At 44.4% G+C, this 12,448-nt stretch overlaps 2 protein-coding genes across 2 annotated transcripts in view; one reads left to right on the forward strand and one right to left on the reverse strand.

Annotated features, from left to right (window-relative positions):
* The window catches only part of kif5ab (kinesin family member 5A, b), an 83,409-nt gene extending 72,773 nt beyond the window's left edge, over positions 1-10,636 (reverse strand). Inside the window, exon 1 of the mRNA XM_063216329.1 lies at positions 10,506-10,636. Within this exon, the coding sequence (XP_063072399.1) occupies positions 10,506-10,634 (129 nt within the window). The 5' untranslated portion in view covers positions 10,635-10,636. The remainder of the gene's footprint in view (positions 1-10,505) is intronic.
* A 1,187-nt stretch (positions 10,637-11,823) lies between these two features.
* Positions 11,824-12,448, forward strand: part of dctn2 (dynactin 2 (p50)) — a 31,287-nt gene continuing 30,662 nt past the window's right edge. The window contains exon 1 of the mRNA XM_063214882.1: positions 11,824-11,996. Coding sequence (XP_063070952.1) covers positions 11,961-11,996 — 36 coding nt within the window. The 5' untranslated portion in view covers positions 11,824-11,960. The remainder of the gene's footprint in view (positions 11,997-12,448) is intronic.

The raw sequence follows: 12,448 nt of genomic DNA on the forward strand, positions 1-12,448 counted from the left end.
AACAGCAATTTAATTCGGTCCAGTGATCACTTGTGGCTTGATGCTAAAGATACCAGTTACTTTCAGTGATTATGCTAAGCTATGCTAATAATTCTGATCCAATAAATCTAAGTACTGAAAACACAGAGGGGAAAATGATATGCACATTCATGAACAATGCTGGGAAATACTGCAAATATGTGAAAATCAAAAAAGGGTGGTCTGTTCCTTTAATATTTACACGATGTTGAGTAGAATTAACTCTGAAAATGTCACACTGACCAACACTACACTGAAAGTTACCCGAAATTGAGTTAATATCAAATCTGTAACGGTTAAATTAACACTGGTATACAAACGTATCTACTGTGTGCTAGGGATTGGTTTGGTCTGGGATATTGGCTAGGGTAAAAGTTGGTTTTGGTCTGGGCACAGGTTAGCAAATTTGAAAAAAAATGGGTCATGTAACAAGTGAAATGAATTGGCATGTCATTCAATGCCACCTGCCACCAGCCCCAAAATAGCTTTCAAGGGTGTACATGGACACAGAGCATGAACAAAAACCTGGCACAAATATGATGTAAGCAGCTCTGAATCCACAGATTGCAGCGAGTGTGAAGCCCCATGTAGATCCATCAGCGGAACACTACTGTGTTACCATAGCATTACATACTATTACATTACAGTAGTAACAAATAATGACTTATTACATTACAGTAGTAACAAATGATGACTTGGTCATTGCCATTCTGATAACAGGAAATGTCCAACAGGGGCCATGTCTTAAGCACATCAAATCATGTACTAGATCTGAAGCTGCTCAGTTACGCAAGTCACCTGTGTGGAATACAAGGAAAAACATGGTGATTTTAGGGGGGTGTTGTGGGGCACTAAGCCCCCCACATTTGGGCTTACATTGGCCACGGGCCCTGTCCCATCTCTCTCTCCCAATCATTTCCTGTCTACTCTCACACTGTCCTGTTACAATAAAGGCCAAAAAGCCCCCCCCAAAAAACTTTTAAAAAAATATATAGTAATTTTTACACTCTCTCGACCCAGGTTTCACACCTCTGCTGGCTTTTGGCTTTCAATTTTTACACCTGCCTCCAGGTAAGGATACTCCAAAATGCATTCATCTGGAAAAAGACCTGGGAATGGATTCATGAGACAAGATTGCTTCTTGAACAGCAGAAATCATCCACCATTGACAATAAAAAAGCGTCAATCAAACATCAAAGGTTTGTTTCCGGCGGCCAAGAATGATGAACGGACTCTCTTTCAGGTGGGAAAACCTCATGAAGCCCATTTTCAATGGGGATAAATGCTTGATATAATCCTTCAGCTGAAGGAGAAAAGGGGGTCACTGTCTGACAAGGCTGACGAGGCTGAGAGACGAAGCACCCCCCCCCCCCCCCCCCCCCCCCCCCCCCCCCCCCCCCCCCCCCCCCCCCCCCCCCTCTATTGGAGATCTGTCTTCTGCATGCCTCCCAGTGAAATGGAATCAGCCAGTTAGTGAGACTGAGAGAGAGAGAGAGAGACAGAGAGACAGAGAGAACTCTGGAACGAGTATTGACTTTTGGTTTACCGGATTTTCAATTTAGAAGGAGGGAGGAAAAAAATCTGTGGACTGATCATCTGACATCTCAGAGTATGCACCGAGTTAAAACACCTACACGACCCCTGTTATAAATTGTCTGTTCCCAAAATGACAATGACCGAGTCGTAATGTATTACTAAAGGCCCTGTGCAAAGTCATAGTGGTGTAGTACTATGGTAGTAACGGTTTTTTAATGACTATTACAGAGCCCCACTGGTGGAATTGTGTGCGTTAAGGGGCTACAATGAAATAATAACAACTATGTACTACAAACAAAAATAGAAATGGATGGCTACCGAGAGTAAGCATTGAGCAATACTGCTGCGGCGATACAAACGAAATGAATGTGTAAGGAATGTCCCCGCTCACCTCGACTCACTTAATCTTGTGTGGACAGGAAACCAATGCGGCACAAATGGGGCTTAGACACACACACACACACACACACACACACACACACACACACACACACACACACACACACACACACACACACACACACACACACACACACACACACACACACACACACACACACACACGACCATAACAGTGGCAGCAGTTCTCATTGAACACCCATTTTAAATGCATGATGGTGGCAGCAGCACATGTTTCAACTAATGCGAAAGCATTCCCTCCTGATCCAACTGGGTTGTTATACACACACACACACACACACACACACACACACACACACACACACACACACACACACACACACACACACACACACACACACACACACACACACACACACACACACACACACACACACACACACACACACACACACACAGCACACTGGGAAGCTGTGAAAGGGTATCAACTGCAGGCCAAGGTCTCTTTTTCTTTTTCCAAGGCCTTACTTTCTCTCGTTTCTCCCGCGCTATAGCTCCATCTCTCCATCCCACAATAATAATGGAAGCTGCAGACTGAAATGTTGCACTGCCCATTCCCAGAAGGCCACGCCTGCCTGCCTGCCTCTGACTCACCCAGTAATGGAGGTTCACCAAAACTTATTTATGAAGATAATACGAGCTGGGAAGATGGGAAGCCTGATACAGAGAGAGAGAGAGAGAGAGAGAGAGAGAGAGAGAGAGAGAGAGAGAGAGAGAGAGAGAGAGAGAGAGAGAGAGATGAGAGACACAGCTGTGCTCTCCGGCTTTGAATTGGTGGTATAAAAGGGGAGCATATTACTGCAATGCCCCAGCAGCAGAAACTGAGAAGTTGATGCTTTCTGAAGTCCTATCTGTGACTCATTTCTCTGGCTGTCTGGACGGGCTAATGATTAGACTACGCCAATGTTTCTCAACTTCATCTTCATCCAGTTGCACTCTTTTTTTAGAAGTATTTTTTGGGGGCTTAACAAGCCTCTATCAGTTTTAACGAGATAGATCAGTGATGACAGTGACAGGAAGCAAGTTGGGAGAGAGAGACGGGCCGGAATCGAACCCCGGTAGGCCTCATAGTAGACGAGTGCCTGACCATTAGCACCACGGTAGGGCCCAGTTGCAGCACTCTTTAATTGAGTGACAAAATTCAAGACGCCCCAGCTTTTTCACTTGCTTTTAGTGTATATTAGAAAACACAATGTCTCTGAAGACAAATGCAAAATGCACGTCGCACATGATACAATGTGCCCACCCGTGCACACATGCGTGCACACTCACACACACACCACTGCAGGTTTGGAATTAAAATGAATATGTGGCCTCAATTTACTTACAGTAATAGCTAGAACTGAGTAAAAGGAAAGAACATGAAGTTATTTAAATTATTTAATCTATGCATTAATTTATTTTAATTTCATGTCAGGCCTGTTTCTGCTGCACAGAGAAAATTACAACTAGTGCCATGACATCACGTGGCTACCAAGCTACTACATCGCCTGACACTGAATCAGGATCAGATTATTTTTTCTTGTTTCCTTGGACCGGTCCTTTGATGAAGGGCCAATCACTGGCAATGAATTATAATTGTGTGCCATCCAGTCAGGCAATCAGGCTCATAGGGGCATGTGATCTCTTTAGGTCATGATTCCCCTCAATCACAAGCACTCTAATGACCAAGAGGCCAGGCAAGAAAGTGGCAAACATAATCAGTATAAATGAGGATGGATGTATAGATAGATGGATAGATATCCATGCGAATACAGAATACATCCAATTCTAAAATAATTCAAGAATGTAGTCACGCCAACAGAACCCTCAAATGAATAAATACATGAATTTATGATTATTAAAAACACCTGTGTGGTGGCATCAAAGAGCATATCTGAGAATGTCCTGACTCAATCTTGCACTCATCCAAGAAAATATATATATAAGTGAAGGGCATATAGAGACGGGTGGGGATAAAAGGAACAGAGAAGAAAAAATACAACACGCGAGTCAAGAGAGGTGAAAAAAAGAAGCAAAGCAAGACCCCAAGGCTTTTCTCTTTATCAGATGTGCACACTGCTCGAGCATGCGTGCCCTAGTCCCTCTCGTGCGCACGTGTGTGTGCATGTGCATGTGCATGTGCATAGCAAACTAGCCCACTGTACCATAGATTTAAGTGCAGCCATCCTGACCAATAATGAGTTCAGCCTCCTGAACGACACAGACAGAGCCTCATAGATAGAGGGTCCTCATTCCAAGTAGATGGAAGACGGGCCATGCCTGAGAACATGATGTATGCATGCATTGCACGCTAGCATTTTCTATTTGGTGTAGCCCTTCAAAACCTGGGCAGGAATTGCAAATGTAATTCTCCAGAGAGGATACTGGAGCAGGCAGCGTGTTCTTCTCTCAGACAGATGAAAGGCAAACACAGACGAGGAGAAGACCTCGTCCTTTACCCTCAAACCCTCAACAGCAGAGCAGGCGGCTGATTTAATGTGCAATGGCAGTTAGCATCGCTTGAGGCAAGCAGGTTCGCAGTGCCATTGAACTGTGAGGGAGGGCAGGAGAACCTAGTTTTGGCCAATTTTTAAGAGTACATAACTGCAGCCAGGTAATCTGGCACATCCATACCCTATACTATAGGGACCCTTTGACCAACAGGAGATGAAACCTACAGAGGACTTCACCTCCCATCTTATACCCCACAGACAGGGCTAGCCTGGGACAAGAAAACGGCCCGGGCATTTTTTTGGCGTAGACCAGCCACTCTGCTATGCACTAGTATAACATCACAGTCCCACTGTGATATATTATGCATACCACATGGGCAGCACTATCTATACTGTGGACTAGGGGTGGGTATTGGCAAAGGGTTCACGATTCGATGCGCATCACGATACACATGCCATGATGCGATTCTATCACGATGCATTGCGATTCATGTACTACTGTGATGCATTGCGATATTTACTTCAGTAAATGTGTAAAATACAGCTTATTTGTCAGTTGCTGTGTCGCTTTCTTAAGTCAGTTCATTCTATTTAAGCATTCTATCATCTGGGAGAGAGCTTACATCACAACAGAAATATTACCTATTCTCTACTGAACAAAATAACCTGTGGCAAATCGAATTTTATTGTTATCAAATAATCAATTGTCATGACTCCATACAGTATATTGAGAAAATAAGTATCACGATACCTTGTCATGAATCGATGCATTGCATCGTGAGAGTAAGTATCGCGATGCATCGATGCAACGATTATTTTGCACACCCCTACTGTGGACTAGTCTGTAGTCTAAGGGGGAAAATAAAAACGACGCAAAAAACTAAAAGCGTCGGCCCCTGAGGACAGTCGGGCCATGGGAATCTGCCCCATATGCCAGATAACAGTCGAGCCCTAGCCTCGCGAGCCATCCTACGTACTTCCGCCAAAGGATTGGCTCCACAACGGTAGTCTGGCCATGCTTCTCTGTGGAGTGCCTGGAGCAGTAGGATTTTGATCGCAACGCCCGCCCAGAAAACAGCCAATAAGTGAATAAGTGCCCCACGTGGGGGCGAAAGGGGGAGGACGATGATGTACATATCTGCGCCAGAGTCATTGGTCTGCGCTATGTTGTTGTTGAGTAACTGCCGGCGATTGGGTGAGAGGTGTCCAATAATTTGAGACCATAACTGAGTGCAAACTTCCTGCTTCCTGCAATCGCTTCAGAGAAAACAAATGCCAGACCATAAATACGAAATGAAATGGTAGTATTATGGGATGGTCAGGACCAGGCTAGTCCAGCCCTGCCTATAGTAGATATACTGTATGTCTACATAGGTCCTTTGCCTCACTTAACTGCTGTAACCTCATCACCATCTGCATGAGCCACTTTAACGAGACGTCACACCCTGGCTGGCCCTCTTGATGACTCACAGTGATGGATACCGGCCATTGCAGTGGACTCAGTGAGATTGCCCTGGGAAATTGCTGCTACACCTTCAGGCAGATATGAGCGTTCCTTTTTTCCCCACAATCCCACAATCCCTTCCAGCAATTTTGTTTATGGTGCTGAAAGGCGACAAAACACTTACGAGGAAGGGGGACAGAACAGGCCATTTTTGGGCTCAGCTCCCCAGATGTAATGACATTAATCCTCGTCACGGCTAGCTACTGATCCCCGTTTTTGTTGCTCACGCCGGCTGGCTCATGGAACAATGACTTGTGGGAAATTGATTGTATAGGGGTGGGGGGGTTCCTGGAGGAATTACCTCATGTTTGTCAAACGCATTAAAAGGAATGACTCACCCAGCTTGCTTGCTTGCACACGTGCATGGTGCGTTAATGCATTGTTTGACAGCATTTAAAAAAAAAGAGTGTGTTGTGCTGCAACACCGTAATAAGAGATAATTGGATTTGCGATTTCGTTTTGGAATGCAGTGTGGGTTTTTTTCCTGATGGATTTCGAGAGCTGGGTCAAACTAGAATGCTGACAGGGAAAGACAGACAGAGGCTTGAAAGAACAGAAACCGTGCTGGCTTTTGGAGTTTCTAGATTGATCCATGTCAGATCAACTGTTTTTTTGTTTCTTTTCTCTCTCTCTCTCTCTCTCTCTCTCTCTCTCTCTCTTTCTCTCTCTCTCTCTCTCTCTCTCTCTCACTCACTCACAGGATTTCTGTCATGATGTATGCTTCATCTTGGAATGACGCAATCTGAAGCCACTCACTATGGGTCTGCATAGCCTTGGGCGACTTCTTTCACAAGCACGATGTGCTGCATCTTTCATTATCTCCTGTCAATAAATCAAGTCAAGGACACCAATGTTTGGTGGGTATGCAAATAGTTTTTGTTACACCTTGATTAATGGGGAGTACTAATGTGTGTAACTGAGTGTCTTAACACTAAATACTGTACACACATGGGCATAAAGTCATGACATGCACTCACGCATACTTGTGAGTGCGCATAGGCTACACACACACACACTCTCTCTCTCTCTCTCTCTCTCTCTCTCTCTCTCTCTCTCTCTCTCGCTCGCTCTAAACATGGCCTGCATGATCAAGCAGTTATTTTTGTCCAAACAATGACGAAGGCTGATCTGCGCAAACAGAGATAACCACACACAAAAGGATCTTCTGAAACCTACCCTGCCTCCGCACGTGTCCAGGGAGATGTGATTCATTCATACTCGGAACAGGTGATGAATTGCTCTGAGCTGCTTGGCAGTGGTACCCTGGCCTGGCCACCCGTAAGCGCGTTTACTCCCACCTTACGCCTTTGCCGGGTGTTCTGAGGGGGCTGTTTTTTGTTACCAGACCACCGCCTAATCAGCAAACTTCAACGGAGTTCACCCCTCACACTAGTCCTTACTTTCTCAACGCCATGATGACCAAATGTTAGCTACATTGGGTAGAACAAGACGCACATTTCAAATTTCAACAGAGCTCACCCCTCCCACCACTAATCGTTTCTCAGTTCAGCCATTCCAGACCCTCTGTACAAATGACATTAGTATGAAGGTAGGCCTATGGCAAGACCAGGCTGCTTATTATCTCCAGCTTCCCCAACAGGAAGAGAAGCTCATGGTGGTTTTTGTAGCCAACATGGCTGGCCTGAACAACAGTGACACCAACCATTTCTACTGTATCCACCATCATGCCCCCTTAAAATACTTCCTCAACATTTCCACCTGCAGGGTGTATTAGTGGAACAACTCCCAAATAATAATAATAATAACAATAATAATAATACTTTCGTTTTATATAGCGCCTTTCAAAACACCCAAGGTCGCTTCACAGAGTATGGTGTAGGGCAAATGTGAACTGACACAGCTATGGAGAAGCCCGGGGTCCAAGTCATATAAAGCTAACAGGTGAAGACAGGGATAGCCTTCTAGCAGTTAGGGGTTCAGAGCCACAGCCACAGAGTTCCAGCAGTTCAGCCTGCCCATACTAACTGTGACGCGGCACAAACGTTTTGCTTCTCATTTAGTCTGGTCACTTAGTTGCAGCACTATCAAATTCTATTGACACAGGGAGCCAATCAATTTTGAGCATTTCCAATGGCTCCATGGGGTCTGTCTGGCAATGACGCACCACTTCAGCTAGCAGGTGAGTGAAGGAATAGGTTGTCTAATCGATTATAACGATAAGGAAGTATTTCTTGAACATGAGCTACAGCCCTTGCATCTGCCTCGTAGAGATGGATGAATGACAATGCAGGTAGACAAGATCAAATCCTTGCAGAACTTTGAAGTCACGAACCAGGACAGCGGTCCAAGGCCCAGTCTCAGATCCTGAAGAACAAGGACAAAGGTTGCACTACCACTATGCATGAGCAACTTTTATTGGCCAGACACAAATGTGTTTCAGTCTTCTGCCTTCCCCAGGTGTGTGAGTCTCAGACTCTGAATTAGATCCAGTCTCGGGGTGTCATGCCGTTGAGTTATGAAACTCTGAAATCTCTATTCGAGTCTAAATTCCTCTTGTTTTGGAGAAAAAAAAACAGCCGACTCATTCTCGCGGCTGCCCTTTATGAAATCTGACCTCCACAAGAGCCGCCCCCACTTTAACTGTCAGACCCCTTCAGCTGAAGAGGCACAAAAAACAGGAAATAAATCTGACAATGATCCGCCAGCTGCTCTGCCAGGGTGGCTGACAGACATGCGCCGCCACACAAACAACATCTATCAACGCATCTATCACCACAACGACCATGGTGCCATTTTGCTAATGAAAAACCCATGTGCCCTTGGTAAATTGTAAATACTACAGACAGAGAAATAAAGAAAGAAAGAGAGAGAGAGAGTGTGTGTGTGTGTGCGTGTGTGTGTGTGTGTGTGTGTGTGTGTGTGTGTGTGTGTGTGTGTGTGTGTGTGTGTGCGTGTGTGTGTGTGTGTGTGTGTGTGTCTGTCTGAAAGGGTGTGTGGGGGGGAACTAGATCTGGAACAGGGAGGATAGAAGAAGGATGGGGACATTACGACATTAGCTTTATGCCAGGGCCATGTCAGCTCCACCATCGTCTGCTAGCTATGAAAATCAATACAGATACATTCCCACATCATTGAATGCTCTTCCTCACACACCAACAGCAGTAGCATCACAATGACTCAGAGAGCCCCTCTCCACACACCCCAGTACTTCTGACTTATCTTTCTATATCAGCAAAGACAACTTACTACTGGCTGTGCTTGTACATCAATGCTAACTCCATTTCTCGTGTGTACTGTATCTGTGCTCTCTGCTCACTAGGTTGTCAGGGTGACCTCTATGGCTGTTTCCCCTGTGCTTTGAAATAGGAGTGGCCTGTCTTTTGTTTTCTCGTTGCTACTCTCTCGGAAGAGGGCCATGTCCCTACCATCATCAATCTCTTGCCGGTTGTCATGGCCACAGCCAGTCTCCACTGTATCTTGGGACTTTGAGCATGAACCCACTGACTCATTTAGTGTGATGGTGGAAGTAAACGTAGAAGTAAATGTATACAAAACAAATTGAGAATGAGACTAAAGAGAGACAATAGTATGTAGGCCTAAATCACAGAGATTCATTGTTAACAGTGAATGTGAAACAATGTGAAACATTAATCACCTAAAACTGAAATGTTTACAGCACAATGGTTGGTGAAAAAAATAATGTCATGCTAATTGGAACAACAAAAACACTAACATAAACCTGGGTAATGGCTGACAAAATTAGCCTCTACATGTATTCGGTTTCAATCAGATATGGAAACACCTGGATGTAGCCCAAGCCAGGCCTCTCGATCCATGATCTTGACAAAAGACACTCAAAGGCAGCTGCTAATACTCATTCCAAGGATGTAAAATAGCAATCTCATAATACATACATCATCAACCAACAAATGTAATTCTTATGTAGATACTGCGAGGGATTATGGATCAGTAGGCCTATACTGTAGGTGAAATAGCCTACACCTGCATTGGTCACTCTGAGAGATGCACCTGATGAAATCATTTGGAAGCAAGATGCCAAGTCACCTTTGTGATGATTTGAAGATGGTTGCTCGGCATAATGTCGGATAGGCCTACCATTTGGGGGGAAAGAATCAATAAACAACCTTGCTCCGCCTGCTGGGTGAACAAGCACTTTGGCCTGGCTGGGATAGCATAGCATGGAATATTCCATCTTGAATATTGTGGGGTGCATGGCTAAGTGCTCAGAGTCTAGGAGATAGCATAGGCATACTTTTTTTTTGCTTTAGTATTAAAATAAAACCTTCAAAGAGGATTTGTATGTGTGTAGCCCTATGTGAGCCCTCTGAGTGATGGTGGACTTGACAGGAAAGGCTAAAACATGCAATTCATAGGCGTTGGCATGACCACATCCAGTTCATTAATCCCTGAACGTGAGAGTCGCAGAAGTCTAAATAAACACATTTAGAGTGGCAAGGCCTAAGGACCAGTGCTGCCTGCTAGAAATTACGCTGAGCGCATAAATGGAACTGTCATTCAGTCCGGGATAACCTCTGCGTCACCCTAAAGGCAAGATGGTAAACACGACATCAAAATGGATGGTAGGGCAAGAAAATCATTGTGAAACTCACAGCAATCATCACGGTGTCATCTCCTTGGAATTTCGGGATGAATTTGTCCCCGCGGACGATTTCAGATTGATTCAGAGGACGAAAACGACATAACACCTTGATGTTGCATTCCGAGATAGCATCAGCCATGGTGCCTGATATTTTCACTGCCGATTATACAATACAGGAGATATTTTTTTGAATTTTACACGACTGACTAGCCCCACTTGATATGTAAAACGACGAACAGGCCCACTGCAAAGCGTCTTCTTGGCGTAGGCTACTGACAAATCCAAAATGCGTTGATAGCTCGAGCTCTTCAGGAGGAACACAAAAGCAAATCGAACGTCACGGTGAATTGGCAATATCGACGAAGCGACGTTTCGAAATTAGACTCGCTTTTATGCGTTACTACAAACATATGGACTGAGATAGAATTTAAAGAGCAAAACTGTTTCAGCAAACCCAATGCAACTGGAGTAGCCTTTCATGGAAACTCGATATCAATATGGTAAGATTTCCTTGCAGCAAACGACGAGGTAGTCTAAAATGATGTATTTGCAATGCCTATGTCGACGCTTCTTCTGATTTCCTTTTCCGTATGAATTTCGGGTAGTCCAAACAGGTCTTGTTGGGTAAGGACGAGGTGCTGCAAGGATGGAGAGGCACGCTTTGCAGCGCAAGCATCAGGCTGGTCTATAAGTGGCGTGGGGCGGGGTCTCTGTTGTGCAGCACGGCATCATTAAAGTGGTAGCCAGGCCTGCTCGCATCAGCACCAATGCACTCAGCTAGACGGCACAAGGTTAGAGGAATTATCCTAGGCGTTGTTTAGGTTGAGCATCACCGCCCATGAGCAAAACAGCAGCTTTGAAGCACATTGTGTTGGACTGTTTGATATCTGTGAGATATTTTATAATAATAATAATAATAGTAGTAGTAATAATAATAATAATAATAATAACAACAATAGGTCTAGTGACAATACTAATAACAACAATAACAATAAATAAATACATTATTAGCCTAAATAAAAGCCTAAGTGAAGCTCAAGTATAGGCCTATTGCTTAGGCCTGGGATGGGATCCTGTCATCATCACCAAGTAGCCTATGCCTAAAGATGCTCATGAGGACAAAATGTGACTGGTTTTCCAAGCTATTTTAACGTCATGTACCAAGTTTTGTATGAAAAGCACATACAAAATAATGCACAAACCAACTTTAATGCGATATTTAAAAAATCTTCCACAGAACTCTAAATCCCATCAGTAGCCTACCCATTACATCACTCGTAGATATCATCCCGCAAAGTATCGCGATTCTTCAACCTCAACCTGTCAAAGAGGAGCGGCCTACTTCATCCACATCCGAAGTGTTCTCATTACGTGGAGGTGCTTTACGCTGGGCGGTTCTTAACATAATTTCATCTTAATTACAAAATTAAAACATCAGAAACCGCTTGCACCTTGTTGCACTGCGATGGCTGATCCTAAATACGCCAACTTGCCAGGCATCGTAAGTATGCTTTATGGCTAACTTCCTAGCTGCCCTATTTGCATCACTGGAGGTAGCATGTTAGCAGAGGGTAACATAACAACAAGGAATAGCTTTGTTGTGAGATTGCTAATCTTAGCTGGGTGGCGCCCCATAAAGATACATCTTTCTTGTACTTGTGCTGATGGTTTAGCGATATACTGCCCAGACGGGCGTAAGATAATCCATTTTTTGATTTGACAAGCTATCGGGTTAACCCAAGATAGCGTTAGCCACCCTTACTCTTCTGCATCACCGGCGAGTTTGCTAACTCACTGCCATTGACTTAACATTGCTCGTCTTTGAAATAGCTTCACTGAAATCCACTGTTATTTTTGGGGAACAATGGGTGAATTAACGAGCAATCGCATTGAATATGTCGGACATTTGTAACACAATGCCACATCGACCATTCCCATTGGATGTTTTGAGTG

This window comes from Engraulis encrasicolus, chromosome 14, assembly GCF_034702125.1.
Source record: "Engraulis encrasicolus isolate BLACKSEA-1 chromosome 14, IST_EnEncr_1.0, whole genome shotgun sequence".
Taxonomy (NCBI): Eukaryota; Metazoa; Chordata; class Actinopteri; order Clupeiformes; family Engraulidae; genus Engraulis; species Engraulis encrasicolus.